The sequence below is a fragment of the Carassius carassius genome, chromosome 3, assembly GCF_963082965.1.
Source record: "Carassius carassius chromosome 3, fCarCar2.1, whole genome shotgun sequence".
In the NCBI taxonomy this organism is placed as follows: domain Eukaryota; kingdom Metazoa; phylum Chordata; class Actinopteri; order Cypriniformes; family Cyprinidae; genus Carassius; species Carassius carassius.
Window position 1 is genome coordinate 11,118,730 of NC_081757.1, and position 16,175 is coordinate 11,134,904.

The 16,175-nt window shown below is 37.3% G+C and overlaps 4 protein-coding genes across 5 annotated transcripts; 3 read left to right on the plus strand and 1 right to left on the minus strand.

Moving 5' to 3' along the window:
- The first annotated feature begins 464 nt into the window (after window positions 1-464).
- On the plus strand, window positions 465-5,903 carry alox12 (arachidonate 12-lipoxygenase). Its single transcript, XM_059528871.1, has 14 exons — window positions 465-628; window positions 1,151-1,355; window positions 1,460-1,541; window positions 1,619-1,741; window positions 1,906-2,012; window positions 2,691-2,863; window positions 2,953-3,096; window positions 3,265-3,468; window positions 3,627-3,713; window positions 3,893-4,062; window positions 4,215-4,336; window positions 5,064-5,164; window positions 5,302-5,472; window positions 5,679-5,903. Exons 1-14 carry the CDS (start codon window positions 485-487, stop codon window positions 5,856-5,858), a joined length of 2,013 nt encoding a protein of 670 aa, XP_059384854.1. The 5' UTR covers window positions 465-484; the 3' UTR covers window positions 5,859-5,903.
- A 633-nt stretch (window positions 5,904-6,536) lies between these two features.
- Window positions 6,537-8,093, minus strand: rnaseka (ribonuclease, RNase K a). 2 transcript variants are annotated; one of them, XM_059528930.1, is made up of 4 exons: window positions 7,961-8,093; window positions 7,778-7,856; window positions 7,262-7,344; window positions 6,537-7,091 (listed from the first exon to the last, which is right to left on the minus strand). In XM_059528930.1, exons 2-4 carry the CDS (start codon window positions 7,853-7,855, stop codon window positions 6,947-6,949), a joined length of 306 nt encoding a protein of 101 aa, XP_059384913.1. In that variant the 5' UTR covers window position 7,856; window positions 7,961-8,093; the 3' UTR covers window positions 6,537-6,946. The 2 variants fall into 2 exon arrangements, with proteins under 2 accessions (XP_059384913.1, XP_059384905.1); XM_059528922.1 differs by having other exon boundaries at window positions 7,778-8,036.
- Window positions 8,094-10,203: 2,110 nt separating this feature from the next.
- si:dkey-6n21.12 (schwannomin-interacting protein 1) lies at window positions 10,204-12,185 on the plus strand. Its single transcript, XM_059528865.1, has 6 exons — window positions 10,204-10,452; window positions 10,616-10,731; window positions 10,823-10,910; window positions 11,066-11,227; window positions 11,877-11,994; window positions 12,079-12,185. The coding sequence occupies exons 1-6, from the start codon at window positions 10,246-10,248 to the stop codon at window positions 12,177-12,179; spliced, it is 792 nt and encodes a 263-aa protein (XP_059384848.1). The 5' UTR covers window positions 10,204-10,245; the 3' UTR covers window positions 12,180-12,185.
- A 1,554-nt stretch (window positions 12,186-13,739) lies between these two features.
- On the plus strand, window positions 13,740-15,934 carry si:dkey-6n21.13 (P2Y purinoceptor 3). Its single transcript, XM_059528858.1, has one exon. The coding sequence runs from the start codon at window positions 14,064-14,066 to the stop codon at window positions 15,300-15,302; it is 1,239 nt and encodes a 412-aa protein (XP_059384841.1). The 5' UTR covers window positions 13,740-14,063; the 3' UTR covers window positions 15,303-15,934.
- Window positions 15,935-16,175: the final 241 nt, after the last annotated feature.

The window sequence follows — 16,175 nt, forward strand, 5'->3', positions numbered from 1 at the left end:
GCCTTTCTATCATCTCTAACTAGTCTGCCCATTCTCCTCTGACCTCTGACATCAACAAGGCATTTTTGTCCACACAACTGCCACTTACTGGTTATTTTCTCTTTTTTGGGACTGTTCTCTATAAACCTTAGAGATGTCTGTGCGTGAAAATCCCAGTAGATCAGCAGTTTTTGAAATACGCAGACCAGCCCGTCTGGCACCAACAACCATTCCACATTCGGAGTCACTTTCTTCCCCATTCTGATGCTCGGTTTGAACTTCAGCAAGTCTTCTTCACCACATCTAGATGCCTAAATGCATTGAGCTGCTGCCATGTGATTGACCGATTAGCAATTTGTGTTACCAAGCAATTGAACAGATGTACCTACAGTAATAAAGTGGCCAGTGAGAGCATATATATATATATATATATATATATATATATATACATTTCTCAGAAGACAATAAACTACAGTTACATACATTTGTATATGTATGTGTGCAGATGGAGTACAAAGTGACAGTGGCCACTGGGACCTCCGAATATTCAGGAACCAATAACTATATATACGTGACTCTGGTTGGAGAGAGAGGAGAGAGTGAGAAAACTGTGCTGGACAATCCAGGCCTAGACTTCCGCAGAGGAGCAGTGAGTAAACATAACTATTATTTCCTGTTTTCTCTCTAGTGCAGTGGAGATCTTTTTCTTTTATTTACAAGTGACAACTGATCATAATGCTATGAAAATAATCACATTTTCAAAAAAAGAAAAAAAAAAACTCTAGTAGTTGTAAAACACACACACAAATATTAAAATTTTGACCAATAATGTTCAGAAAAATAATGGTGTATATTTTTATATAATAGCCAATAACTGATAAATGACTGAATTATTTTGAACTATTGTCTAAAAAATTAAGATAAAACACTAAAAACTATAAACAAACATTTTAGATGATACAAGTGAATTTAGACCATGTTATAATGCACAATATTAAAAACTCATTTTGAGATTTGTTAAATATTTAAAGGTGTTATTAAATTATTTAATTAAATGATGGCGAAATTTAATCTAGATGTACAAAATATGAAATAATCTAAATATGCAATACTGACTAATAATAATGAATTTAAACCTCTCTTATATTAAAATATTCCTATCATTTTGTAGGTGGATGATTACACAGTTAAAAGCACTGCTGATTTGGGTCCCCTGATACTGGTGCGCCTGGAGAAGCAGAAGTACTGGGTGGAGGATAACTGGTTCTGCCGTTATGTGAAAGTCAGTGTACCTGGACAAAGATGCAGCTATACTTTTCCCTGTTACCGTTGGCTAGTGGGAGATAAAGTGGTGGTAGAGCTGAGAGAAGGCACAGGTCAGTTATGTTGAACTGCAAATGCAATAACAACTAAGACCAATCTGAGATCAAAATGAATCCACATGATTAAATCCTCAACTCCGGTTCCTTTTCTCTCATAGCCAAAAAGGTCAGCGATGACACCTTGCCACTGGAGATATCTCACAGAAACGCAGAGCTTCAGGGGAGGCAAAAAATATACAGGTCTTCAAGGCAACTGCATACACTGAACTTATCATTGCATTGCTATCTTTGTAAAGAATGTACTTCTCACAAATCAGATGGCTTGCATGGGCCCCAGGCATTCCAAAATGCATCGATGCCAAGACAGAGGCTGATCTGCCCCAGGACGCTCGCTTTGACAACGAGAAGCGCAGTGACTTTGTGGGATCCCTTCACTATGCGTGAGTAAAATGCTCTATGGGTTTGCAGTACAAGTATTGTTTTATTAGAGTGACTTGATATTTAAAGATGCATAAGCCGATGTGTTCCCCTGTCTATGCATCATTTAATTACTATTACATTCATCTAATCACTCAATTAATTTGTACACTGTTTGGCTTCTCAGGCTTTTGGAGCTCTCTCTGAAAAAGCTGGCAATCAAGTTCGGGAAGTCCTGGGATGACCTCGACGACTTCAAAAGGATCTTCTGGAAGCTAAGAAGCCCTATAGCTGGTAACAATCGCTAAAGTTTCACTTTTTTGGCTAAATGCCTAGCTTAGTTACCACAAAATATGCATTCCATCCAAATCACTTCATTTCTCAGAAAGCTCTCTTCCTATAAAATGTCATTCTGTAACATGTTTATGTAACGCAGCTATGTGTAGGAGTCATGTACTGTATGTCATGTCACAATTTTAAATGTACTCCCTCTCTTGGAGAAACTCTTGGACAACAAAAACCAATAATACTGTACATTAAAAAGCACTTACCTACTCGTGAGTGTACTTTGTATAGTCTCATGAATTTTACACACTGTTTTAGTGTCTGAGAGAAAAATGAGCAACACATTATCTGGAGTAAAGAAGAGACTTGTGTTGTTCGTTGTTTATTGTAAAATAAACATATTTAAAATTACCATAAAGGGCATTTCAACAGCTGGAGGTAGCGTGTCTGTCAGGAGCTATTTTTGTTCGACGTTACTTACCTCATAAATATGCAAATGAGAACGTAACCCAGGGGTTAGAGTTGCAGTGACGCAGTGAAATATTTAAACCTGTTTTAGCTGTTCGTTGATTGATTTTTGTTTATTGGCTTGATTTAAAATAATCATTGCAGAATCAACCTACTTGCAAATGTTTCTAAATGTTATTAAATATAATAACATGACTTTGTGATCAATATTCTGATCAGAATACACCATGAACCACTGGAAAGAAGACTGGTTTTTTGGTTACCAGTTCCTCAACGGCTCAAACCCACGTATGATTACCAGGTGCAAGGAGCTGCCCTCAAACTTCCCTGTCACTGGAGACATGGTGCAGTCTTCTCTGATACCTACAACCACGCTGAAGGAGGAACTCAAGGTGAGAGTTTAGTGCTTATTTTCATAAACACAATGGATTCTTGGAACAGTAGATCTTATATTTATGTTTCTTTGTCTCTCCTGCTAAAGAAAGGAAATATATTTCTGGTTGATCATGGGATAGTGGATGGGATTCCTGCCAATGTAATCCGAGACAAGACACAGCACATAGCTGCCCCTATTTGCTTACTGTATGAGCATCCTGAGAAAGGTCTCATTCCCATCGCCATACAGGTAAGACCTGCTGACTCGCATTTATTATCATAATAATCTGGGACGAATATAAAGCAGAATTTTCCTAAACGTATTCCTACCTCCATCACTTGAAAATGTGTTTGAAAAAAAAGACAAAAAAGCATTTAAACATGAATTCTGCTGATTGTTCTTCTCCCTTCCTTTCAGCTTGAACAGAAACCTGATAAGGACACGCCCATATTTCTACCTAGCGATCCACCTCTGGCCTGGTTGTTGGCTAAGATGTGGGTTCGTCACGCTGAGTTCCAGGTCTTTCAGTTGTTATCACATCTGCTACGCACACACTTGATGGTAGAAGTGATCTGTGTGGCCACACTCCGCCAGCTGCCAGCTGTTCACCCTATATATAAGGTTAGAGGAAGTCTATAGGAATGCTTTTTAGGAAAGATACATTTGCATGTGTAGTTAGATAATCACTGTTATTTAAAAAATTCTAAATTTCAAATTCTCTTCGTTAAATTAGATGTACTGTATGTTAAGGATCTTCTTTACTTTTTCTCTTATTGCAGCTCTTGGCTCCACACCTGAGGTATACGCTTGAGATTAATTGTCGTGGAAGAACACAGCTCCTCTCAATGGATGGCATCTTCAAAAAGGTGAGTAAACAAAGACTACAAAATTTTTTTTTTATCTTTTTAGCACTTTGGACTTTGGTCACTGGATGTTTAGTGGTCTTGGATCTTATCACCCACTAAAACCAGCCAACCACAATGTAACTGTAGTGTATTTTTAATTGACTAAGTAGGTCATACGTTTCAAAAATGGTGTTTTTCAGGTGGTATCAACAGGTGGACAGGGACTCTTGATTCTGGCCCAGAGGGAATATAAAGTATTAACCTATCGCTCGCTCCAGCCCAAACTGGACTTCTTGGACAGAGGAGTTACTAAACTGAGAGACTATTTCTACAGGGACCATTCCATGATGCTGTGGAATGTAATTCAAAAGTAATGTTTTTAAATAGGACTTCTTTATTCAGATTTAAATCTTATGCCTGTAGATGTGCAATAGATACAATTCTTTTTGACATTTGCATGTGAAAACACACATCAGGCCTATTTCCTTAAACACTATTTTTCTCTTTCTCTTTCTCTCTCAGTTTTGTTTCAGGAATAGTTTCCCTGTACTACAAGAGTGATAGTGAAGTTGAACAGGACTCAGAACTTCAGGCGTGGATTCATGATGTGGCTGTGGAGGGCTTTGTGGATGTGCCTCATTTTGGTAAGAAATGAATGGCCTACATGACTGCATCACGGGACCCAACAATGTCCTGTAGTGGATCAAGAACCCTGTGCAGTGTATTTATTTAGGCTAAACATATACACTACATGAAAGGTTTGTGGTCAATAGCTTGTTTTTAAAAGAAATGAATACTTTTATTTTGAAGGATGCACTAAATTGAGCAAAAAAAGACTGTAAAGACATTTATAATGTTACAATGATTTCGGTTTCAAATAAATGCTGTCATTTTTACATTTTATTATAAAGAATCCTGAAAAATGTATCTCGGTTTCCACAAGAGACTATTTTGGTGAGCACAGGAGACTTCTTTCCAAAAATATTTGTATCAATCTTGCCAACCCTAACATTTTGGACGGTAATAAAAATCATCCAATACAATACACAAATACACGTCACCGATATTGCATTTTAAAAATGGTCAAAAGACATCAGTGGGATTTATACACATGCTGCATGTCAGATGCACAATTTAGTCTAAATAAAACAGGAAAAGAAGTAATAAAGCACATAAAGACTTATAATACAGTGACCCCTTGTGGTCACTAGGGGAAGGAACATGTCTCATCACAATGAACTACATGAGCTGTTTGTGCTTTTGTGTGAAGGAACTGAATACAGAGAGCGAGAAAAAGAATGAGAATAAGCAAAATAAATGGCACTTGAAATTTAATCTTAGCAGTAACTATTCACGTTTCTTGCATGTCAGGCCTAGCCAGTGAGTTGAAGACAAAAGAAGAACTCATCACACTGTTAAGCGTGGCGATCTTTACCAGCACAGCACAACATGCAGCCACCAACAATGGACAGGTAACTAACACATCACATTTGATCAAATTTTAATTATTTTTTCACTATACTGAATGCAGGTTACCAGACATGAAGTGTGTTACCTAAAAATCAGTTTACAAGGCATTATCAATTTGCTCTTCCTCTCTGTACTGTAGTTTGATTGGTGTGCATGGGTTCCCAATACACCCTGCACCATGCGGCACCCTCCACCAACAGACAAGGATGCTGTCACCATGGGCATGATCATGGACACCCTCCCTGATATCAGCCAGTCCTGTGTGCAGATGGCCATCACATGGCACTTGGGCAGAGCGCAGCCGGATGCGGTGAGTCAACAGCACAGGCCGTCACAACTGTGCCTTTTTTTTATTATTTATGCTCGTACAAGTACAATATAATCCATATTTCTAAGTAACATCGGACTATATCCATCCAAAGTAAATTTCCTTCCATGAAGCATTCAAATTAATTAGCCTTTAACAGTTAGTCACAGTGATGACTTTAACAGTTCTGTTTCCTCTCTTTTCTTCAGATTCCAATGGGCCAGTATGTGGAGCAGTACTTTACTGAGCCTGCAGCTTTGAGGGTGATTGATAAATTCAGAAAGGAGCTGAAAGAACTGGAGGAGCAGATAATAGCTCAGAATGAGGGACTGGAACTGCAGTACCTCTATCTGTGCCCAAGCCGCATGGAAAATAGCATCACCATTTAAAGAAAACACTCAGTCCAAATTTATGTGTAAATGCAAATGAATTTTCCTGAGTAGGTCAGCTAAATCTTAAAAGTTAGCACACATTCAGATTACACCCAAAGTCTCTTTTTTTGCCTTTTCTAGCTATAGCTGAGACCTATGCCTTTCTCAGGAATGACGGCAGAAATACTGTGACATAATTATGTAATTTGTAACACTTTTTAAATAATTAATTCATTAAGTAGTTGTATGTTTTCTACCTTTTTTTCATGAACAGTATTTTATTTTTTTGAAAATTGTCACACAAAAAAAAACTTTGTCAGAAGCCACTGTTTGAGTGGTGCTGAACTGAGTTCTGTGGATTTTTACTCACTGCTGTAGTTTAATACATGTCATCAGCCTTGAGACAGACTTCATATGTACTGCATATATAGCCTTCTTCCAGAGGACAGTGAATCATGCATTACTACAATACTTTTCCTATAGCTGTTTTAAAAAAAATGCATTGTACAGATACTTTCCATAGAAAATAAAGTGTTTTTCATTATTTCGTATTGGATTTTTAAATCCCATTTAACCTTCAGTACTTACGCATGAGAGTATTTGTTTCCAGTTTCCAGTTATTCACCTAAAAGTTTAGAACCATGTTGACTGAGACACAAGGTCTACACTAATGTATTCCTATAGTGACATATATACTTAGGCAAAATCTTGAATCATTTATTGCAACAACAGAACCATTGTGACCATGTAAAATTCCACTCAACATTTACTTAAACAGAATGAATATATGATAGGTGTTTAATTATAAATAAAATCACAATTAAATCTTTTATTTATGTTTGGTTGGTCTACTATCAAAAGAGGACTATAAAAGACAAAATGGGGAGGTACCACATAATCATATTGGATAAGCGCACTCATGATAATTTTATGATAGGCTTCAAGATAGAAAGGCAATAAAGAAAAGCACAGTAAAATAGATCATCATTCAAACTTAAATATCTACACTCATTTAAGGCTTCATTTTAAGGCAAATGCAGCATTAGTACATACAAGGACAACTAAGGAATTTAGAGGTAGAGTTATACTCCAATAACAAGGTGGTATTAATGCACCAGATATTCCTTGCGCTTGTTCAGGCGAACTTGACAAAATGACAGGATTCCAATGCCAACGTAGATTGCTGCTGCGATGAAGCAATTGTATCCAACTTGGTTGTACAAACCATAGATCTTTTGCAGTGCCGTTGGCCTGAAATGAGAAAAGAATAGTGTAAGAAAAAAAGCCAAAATCCCTTTGACAAGACTACATTTTGGACTGTCAGAGCTTCTATCATAAAGTCTTGAGAATGTGTCATTCCTCATGCTAGACAGACTTATTTTCCAGTGTGATTAAATGAGTAAACAGCAAAAGGAACTCACCCGTCCTCCATGTCCTCATCTGTGAAAGGAACATCCTCTATGAGGACAGCTGAATGTGTGGTGAAAAAAATCCCCAGCATTGCCTAAGAGGAATAAGACATTTTGATTATCATATAGGGCTGTATTTCTCCCTTCACTGGAACGGTCTGCTAGTTTTCATATTTAGGGTCCCCACACCTTTATGTTTAAATTTTACTACTTGATTTTTCAAGTAGTTTGTAGTCAATGGGTAAGGATTTTCAATATCAATATTTTTATAATTATAACCCTCATAAAGAGCAATTTCTGGCTAAACAAATACTTCTGCTAAAATAATATTGATTCGAAATTCCCATCACTTTAACAGGCCTGTGAATCAAGCTTTTATGATTCCCTAACATTTCTAAGTTTCCCAGGAAAACAGGAACCCTGCATTGTTGTTGAAATTATGTGTGAAGGCAATTTACTACAGATTTTAGTGATCTTTCAGCATAGAAAACACAAGAATAGTGACAAAATAGAGAATATTTAACTTACCAGCATAATGACACCCCAAATGCTCAGGACCAGTCCACATGCTGCCAGTTTAGGACCGCAGAAAAGCAAAGAAGCCATTCTATAATAGAAGTTTATCAGATTTCAGTTACTCAGAAAGATGCCAGAGGACAGTTTCAAATAAAATAAACTTTATACGACTGTCATTTCAACTTTAAAAGTTACTTTTGTTTAAATGTTCTAGCCTCGGTGCGATCGGTGTCAACAGTCACCCGATTAAATCAGCTGACTTTAGAGGAAGCGGAAGTAGAGTGACTGCAGTGCCGACTGCAACGTCATGAAGAGTTTGAAACAAACTTTATGCACTTCGTTTATATTAAGAGCTCATCGACTGTCTATTTACACAAACACACTATCCACATCCATTCCAACCATCTTTAACTCGCTTCAATAAACCATTTGAGATTAGGAAATACAAAAACAGCCACGTCTGATCGGTTTTTTTTGCACTTAAAATGTATTTTCCTTGAATTATGAAGTTTTAAACGATGTTTTGTCATCATCCGAGGGTTTATTTTGATGTTCTGTAAACATAATCTGAACCTAGCAGTTCACTGATGGTTACAATTTTTCCTTCATAAATTTAGCATGTTTAGACTTGCTGACATTTGACACCTAAACACAAACGGTTTACTTTTCATCTTAGAAACAAAACTTATTTGTGCAGCTATCTATTAGGAGTTATAGACTACAGTCTGCTGGGATTTTAAGGATGCATTATCACATTTTTTGTAATGTCTGCAAATTTTGAAATTGGACACCTGAAGCAGTTACATGTATGACTCTTCGCTCATTCTCTCCTCCCTTCACGTTCTCTGCTCATAACAAAACGTCGCCAAATTCCTTTAGTTTTGGCTCTCTGCGTTGAGAAATATTTAAGTAGCAAAAATGTTGTATTGACTAAACAGGTGAACATCAATAGATATAACCCTCTTAAGAACGAAGTGTAAGAAGGGGTAAAATAGGAAGAAAATAAATCTCGATGGATGAAAAAGAGTGAAAAGGAAAACGAAGACGAGGAGGGCGCGTAACGGGACAGCGCTGAGGAAAACAAGATTTAAAGTCCAAGAAAACTATGGAAATGTATGATTTTTGACTTGTTGGACAGCAAGGCATAATTTACAAACACATTCCAGCCAAAAGTAAGTATACCTCTAAAAACTAAGCAACACAGAAGTTTTAGGATGCATTGTGTCAGGGCAATACGTGGCCAAGCGTGATAGCACACGGCTAACTTACATTAAAAAGCCTTTAAATAACTGGAATGTATAAATTACGTAAAATATGTAAATATATTCCTGTTTATGATTTAAACCTAATTTCCAAATTAGTATTTTTCATGACATTTTGAGACAATGCAGTTTCTGTGTTAATACGGTAGATGGCACCTCATGTTCTGGATGTTGTAACGTTTCTAGGAAAAAAAAAATGCTGAGATGTTTCGTACATATTCTGTGAAAGACCAACAAAACACAGATGTTGCAAGAGAAGCGGTTTTACTAGTAAAATGTTACTTGAATTGAAATACACACTAGTTTATAATATTCAGGGATAGTGTCTGTTCAGTTAAAACTCAGAACTATTTTGAATTGTTAAAAGTTACTAGAATAAGTACTATAGTATTTAATAAATAAATACTAAAAAGGTACCAGGATTTGGAGTAATATATGAACCACAGCTTCCTATAGAATTCATTAGGAATTGAATGGGAAGAATGTACAATTTATTAACAATTTAATTATTAGTCACTACTGGTAGGCCACAAGTAGCAAATGAATAAATGCTAGTCTGTAGCGTCTCATTGAATAATATTCTTGTAAGGGAAATAGGTACTGGACAGTTATTAAAAAGTGCTACATTATAGTATAATTGCATACTATAATTAAAAAGTACTATAATTAGTACTATAAACAAACATAGATACTAATTAATTTTAAGGAATAAATGTTAAAATGATTTTGCCATATATGGGTGAGTCTGTCCTGATCTGATGATGCCAGTTTCTATTAAAAAACTTACTAAGGCAGTCTTAGTATCTCTAATGTTTAGAGAGTCGGACTTGTAACCCAAATGTTGCAGGTTCGAGTCTCAGGGTCCGGCAGGGATTGTCAGTGGGGGGAGAGAATTACCAGCGCTCTCTCCACCCTCAATACCACGACTGAGGTGAGACCCTTGAGCAGGGCACCGAACCCAAAACTGCTCCCCGGGTGCCGCAGCATGTGTGTGTGTGCACTTGAATGGGTTAAATGCAAAGCACAAATTCCAAGTTTGGGAAACCATACCTGGCCACATGCCGCATCACGTCCTTTCCTTTAAAAACATTTGGTGTTATAGAATCATTTATAATTTTTAAAAAATATAATGATTATATATAATAATATATGATAATAATTTATCTAAAATATATTGTCTTCTTGATCCTCCCTCTTATTCTGTTAGGGACCTTGAGAATGGATGGGGAAAAAGAAAAAGAGCGGGAGAGAGGAGATGAAAAAGAGAGTGATGAGACAGAGGAGGATGCAGAGGGGGCAGCCTTATTATGGCAAGAGGGATACCCTGATGATGACCTGGGCTTACCCATCATGCACTGGGAGGATCTGAGTCTCCGTATTGCTGAACTTGAGAAGCAACAAGAAGAGCGAAGACAGAGGGAAAAGGTCTGATAAAGATAGTAATGTGCATTAAACGGTAAAAGATTAAAAAACAAATTACACTTCATGTTTTGGATTGGCAAGCGCTACAGTTCTTTTTACTATACTCTTTGACTACTTATCTACCATAACAGCCACAGTGAATTTATGCTGGGATGTTTTTCTGCAGGACTTAGACAGACTGACAGTAGACTGGCCAGAAATCAGAGGGCTGAGCAGTCACAGAGAAACCTATGAGGACATGGAGGACGATTGCAACAGTCGTCTGACTGCCCTGACAACAAGGTCATGCAGATTTCATAAATCTCAACTACTTTTCTGTTCACTTCCTCGCAATTTGAATAAAATCTATAGCAAAAGTGCTTTATTATTATAGGCTTCAGAGCCAGATGAATCTACAGCTTTGCTTCATTAACAACAGTGAAAGTGAAGAGGAAGAAGAGGAAATGGAGGCAAAGAACAAGGTAAAATAAATTGCAACATTGACATTTTCACAATTAATCAACACACTGTAATGTAAACAATTTGATATTTAAGACACATCTTTGTTCATGTCTGTTATTGATGGGATAACTTGGTATGATTAATACTTGCTTTTTATGCTCTGTTACTTTTTCAGGTGGCAAAACAGTCCAGTAAGAGTGGCAGCAATCAGAGGTTAGAGAAAGAATGTAGTTCAAGCTCTGCATCGGCTAAGAAAAGCAAATCAAGAGGGTTCAAGAATGATGTCAGAGCTGCACTGAGTGTACTCAGACATAAATTGAGATTGGAGCACAAACAGGTTAGAAAAGAGCACATACTCATAACTTCAAGAAGCACACTTATTCAAATAGTTAGGCATTATTTTCTATTAGGTGTGTAGATGCCATGTTCTGTACACTACCATTCAAATATTTGGGGTCAGTAAGATTTATTTTTAAAGAAATTAATACTTTTATTGAGCAAGGATGCATTAATTTGATCAAAGCTGACAGTAAAGACTTTTACATTTATACAAAAAATAAGAATTTTTAAATAAATGCTGTTCTTTTGAAAATTATGTTCATAAAAGAATCCAGAACAAATAATAATCACAGTTTCCACTGCAATATTAAGTGGCACAAGGGTTTTCAGCATTGGTAATAATAATATAGGTTTAAAGGTTAAAAGGTTTTTTGTGCACCAAATCAGCACAGAATTCTGAAGGTTCATGTGACACTAATGGCAGCTGAAAATTCAGCTTTGCCATCACAGGAATAAAATACATTTTACAATAAGTACAAATATAATACAAACATAATACAGTTTTTACTGTTTATGATCAAATAAACACAGCTTTAGTTAGCATAAGAGACTTTCAAAAACATTTTTAAATCTTACCATCCCTAAACTTTTGAATGTTTCTGTATAAATGCAAAGTTGTAATTTTACTTTACTGACCCCAATCACAGACTATAGCTCCCAGTGAGGCTGTCAGAGAAAGGAAGCACTACGAAAGAAATGACTTGAAGAATTTCAGCTTGAAGGAGTTGAAAGCGCTGAGGACCTCACTAAGCAAAGACATTCATGGTAAGCCTAAGTATTATTTTACATATTGCGTTAAATTGATGATGTCTGTTGTGAATAATTGAGCAAGTCTGTGTATGTGTGTAGACCTCAGTTCAGAGCTGGTGGGTCGACTTCTCACAAGGGACCAGCTGAGAACAGAGCAAGACGCCATGCTCCTGGAGGTACAAGATATGACATCACTCTGATGCGCAGTCAAAAAAAAAAAAAAACGTATTTCCACTAAAGAACAAAATGACGGGACCCTTCCTTTACAAGACTGTCCGTGAGCTGCCTGAACTAATTGACTTCACTGTGAAAAGCTGCAGGACTCCATCATCACTTCAAAAGACTTTTTCAGACTTTTACAGTATTATTCTTGACATTTTTAAGACACAGATGAGGGTTTAAAACTGCAGTTTACACTCTTACAGTTGCAAGATCTAACTGATAAAGCAAAAAAGCGGCAAAAGACAATATACAGTATCTCATGACATGCTCTTTTGTTCAATATTACTCTAATTTGTTTAGTTCCAAAGCCAATTATGCCAAGCCTCACATGTTAAGACATGGCTCATAAAATGCTACAAAGTATACGTGTGTACATACATTGATTTACCAAGCAACTCATAACTGGATTGTTTGTGTCACTGTTTGTGAAATACTTAAATATTATTTTGTGGAATAAAAGGGATTCAGTAAGATTGTATATGTGTTCTGTTTTGTTAAATTGGTATAATATTGCTCTATTCTACTGTGTGTATTTTGCCTAGCCAGAGTTTGTGTTGTCAAAAGGCCAGCTCAGCACTAATAGAGGAAAGAAGAAAGAGGGAGGGACAGATCATGGAGCAAGAGATGAGCAAGGGTTGGATTGAGAGAATGGTCAAAATAGTTCAAGGAACTGATGTGAAAGGGAAAGATCCAGGGCTGAATGACTAGACAAAGCCATCAATGCATCCAGATCTTCTTCGATTTGCTCTTTTTGATAGTCAAATTTGCTGTAACTGTGTTGGAATAGAGGTGTTCCTCTGGTTTTATTTGTACTGAGATTCTTAGTTTTTTTTCTAAAAAGGATTTTATCGATCTACGAAATAGGTAAGTGAAAGATTTTTAACTGCTTATTACCAGATGTAATAGCTGTTTTTCGATGTCCTTGCGTATGTCAATGGTATTTTACAGTTTCAAAACTCATATTTTGCTTACCCAGCTAAATTTTTATGTGTATCTTGTCTTTAAATATTCTTGTCTTTTTAGTCTCACTATTAAATAAGTTTACAGCTATGCAGAGCAGTGAACTCTTGCAATATGTGGGTAATGTGAAGGGTTGTTTGCACTGTTTATGGTGTTGTCTGATTCCCCAACTAAGGACCTTGTTATTTATTCAGCCAAAGCAGACTACCTTAATGTCATTTAGTGACCTTCAGGTACTCACTGATTTATTTACATAGTTTCTTATATGTCTGAGAAGTGGTAGGCAATAAGCAATTCACCATGAGCTCAGTCAGCTGTGCGCTAACTTTACCGGGAGGTGGGGATAGCCATGACATCCATAGAATCCCAAAGGATGTTTAATGTGCAAATGGACCCAGAGGGAGACTAGACGTAGTTTAACAAAGGCTGAAAGTTTCGAAAGCTGGCAATTACGTATCATTTATAATTGTTTCGAGGAAGAGGGATGGGATAGAGAGTTCTAGTGTGAGGAATGGGGTGAGGGGTGGGTAAGATAGAATAGAACATTGAGGGGAAGTGTGGTTACTGTTTGATGGGTTAATGAAGTGAAAAGGGTCTGAATCAGCAGCATATATAGGCCTACCTATGCGCAAACAGTATCAGGGATTGTGAAAGAGAAAGGGGGATGCGGGGAGGGCTTGTGTGGGATGACGGCTGCTTTTAAAGGTTTTGGCAAGCTGGTACTTTTTTTGTGCATCCTAACACCAATGTATCTCTCATAGATGTTAAACTAGACCACAAGGAGGAGATCGTTGGATCCTCAAATAAACCTGTTCGCTGGAGAAGACGTGGTTTCAGAAGCATAAAAATGGGAGGATGAAACCAGGAGGCTCCCTAAGAATCTGATTAAGAACTACCCTACAATGACGACAAGAGGGCTTACTGTTTTGTTTGAAACAGAGAAGGGGGTAGATGCCCAGCTTTCCTCCTCAAACAACTCTTCAGTTGCTGCCTCCTGCAATATTGACGAGTCCTACAAGTACATCTTCCTGCCCATTTGCTACTCCTTTACATTTGTCTTCAGTATAACCCTTAACTTTGTGGTTCTCTACCGTTCCTTTCGACACACCAGGCACTGGAACGCATCCCTGATTTACATGGTGAACCTAGCCACAACAGACTTCATGTATGGTTTATCCCTGCCCTTTTTGGTGGCCAGTTATGTCATGCGGGACGACTGGGTGTTTGGAGACTTCATGTGCCGTCTAGTGCGTTTCCTCTTCTACTTCAACCTCTACTGCAGCATCTTCTTCCTCACTTGCATATCAGTGCACCGCTACCTAGGCATCTGCCACCCCATGAAGACCATCACCTTGGAGACCAAACGAGCAGTTAAGGGGACTTGTGTTCTGGTGTGGATTGCCGTTTTTGCACTAACATGTCCAATTTTCCGTTTTGCAAAGACACAGAATCTTCCACGTGAAGGTAAGGGCTCGACGGAGATGTTCATTAATTGCTGGGATGATGCAATTGATAAAGAGTTCCATGATTACATCCCTTATGGGGTCACGCTTCATTTCTTGGGCTTTTTTGTGCCGTTCAGCATCATTGCCTGGTGCTACTCACGTGTAGTGTTAACAATATTTCGGACGCTGCACTCTCAACCTCCTCCTCCTCAAAGAGTCAGAAGTGGGACGGGCTGTGAAAGTGTCGCAGGAATTGGGGGAGAGGGCATGTCAATCATCTTAGGGGCTCAATCACCTTATGTCAACAGACGGCGCAAGTCCATCAAGACCATAATTACCATCACTCTCCTCTTTGCCCTTTGCTTCTTCCCCTTCCATGTCACTCGCACTATTTTCCTACTGCTGAAAGTGACGAGTAAGGTGCAGTGCCACACCTTGCGAATGGTTTCCATCTGTTATAAAATCACTCGACCCCTGGCATCATTCAACGCCTGGCTGAATGCACTACTTTACTTTCTTACTAAAGAGAAAAACGGGCCCTGTTGTCAAAAACCTGAACATGCCCATCATGGCCTGCTATGGCCACTTAGAATGATGGGAAAAGGAGAGGAAGAGGAGAATGAATTTGAAGAGATAAGGAACCACAAGGAAAATGGTCCAACAGATAAAAACAATACACACAGAGGCCTGCCTTAAGTAATGAGCAGGTAAACATGTGACAGCCCAGGACATCAACAAGTGAACCTGGTGGACCTGCCTTCATATGGGATTTATTTGAAACAAACAGATGTTTTTGTTATATTCTCTGTATTTGTATATTTCTGTGCGTTCACATTAAACATGGAGGATCTTGTAGTTTTGTATTTTCAAGACCCCTTAAAAATTATTTTACTTGTTGATTGCTTGGGTGGTTAATTAGTTATTATATATATATATATATATATATATATATATATATATATATATATATATATATATTTGTTATTGTGTATGTATATGTATAAGGTTGAATATTGATTTAGTTTTAGTAATTGCAAACACACACACATATAGAATAATAAGTTAATTTATAAGGTGTCTTCAGTCTGCAGTTGTTGGCATACCTCAGGGTGGACACATTTTGTGCAGGGTCTATGTTTAGCACTGTCATGGATTAATATGTCATGTTGTGAATAATTAAACTGTTCTAATAAACATTTTCTGAACCTGTTTAAATGATAATTTAATTATGACTGTGATCTTTTGAAGTCACTATACATTATTAAGCACTCTTTCAGATTGGTATGTCATTGTGTGTGTACAGAATCTAAATTTATTGTAGAATAAAATTCTTAAGGGTCAAAGTGACCGTTTGGGCATCTTGTTTACATTATATTTCTTTACAAGTATAAGGTAAAAAAGATTTTTTACATAGGCCTATTAGAAAATACTGATTGTTCTAAATACATGTCTTTATAATTCATTCATTTAGCATACTTACAAAATGACCTTTGTCTAAGTGGCTTTTTTTCTTTTTACATACACTGGACATGAGTACAGTAGAACAGCACAAGCAGCCTAGCCTTTGTC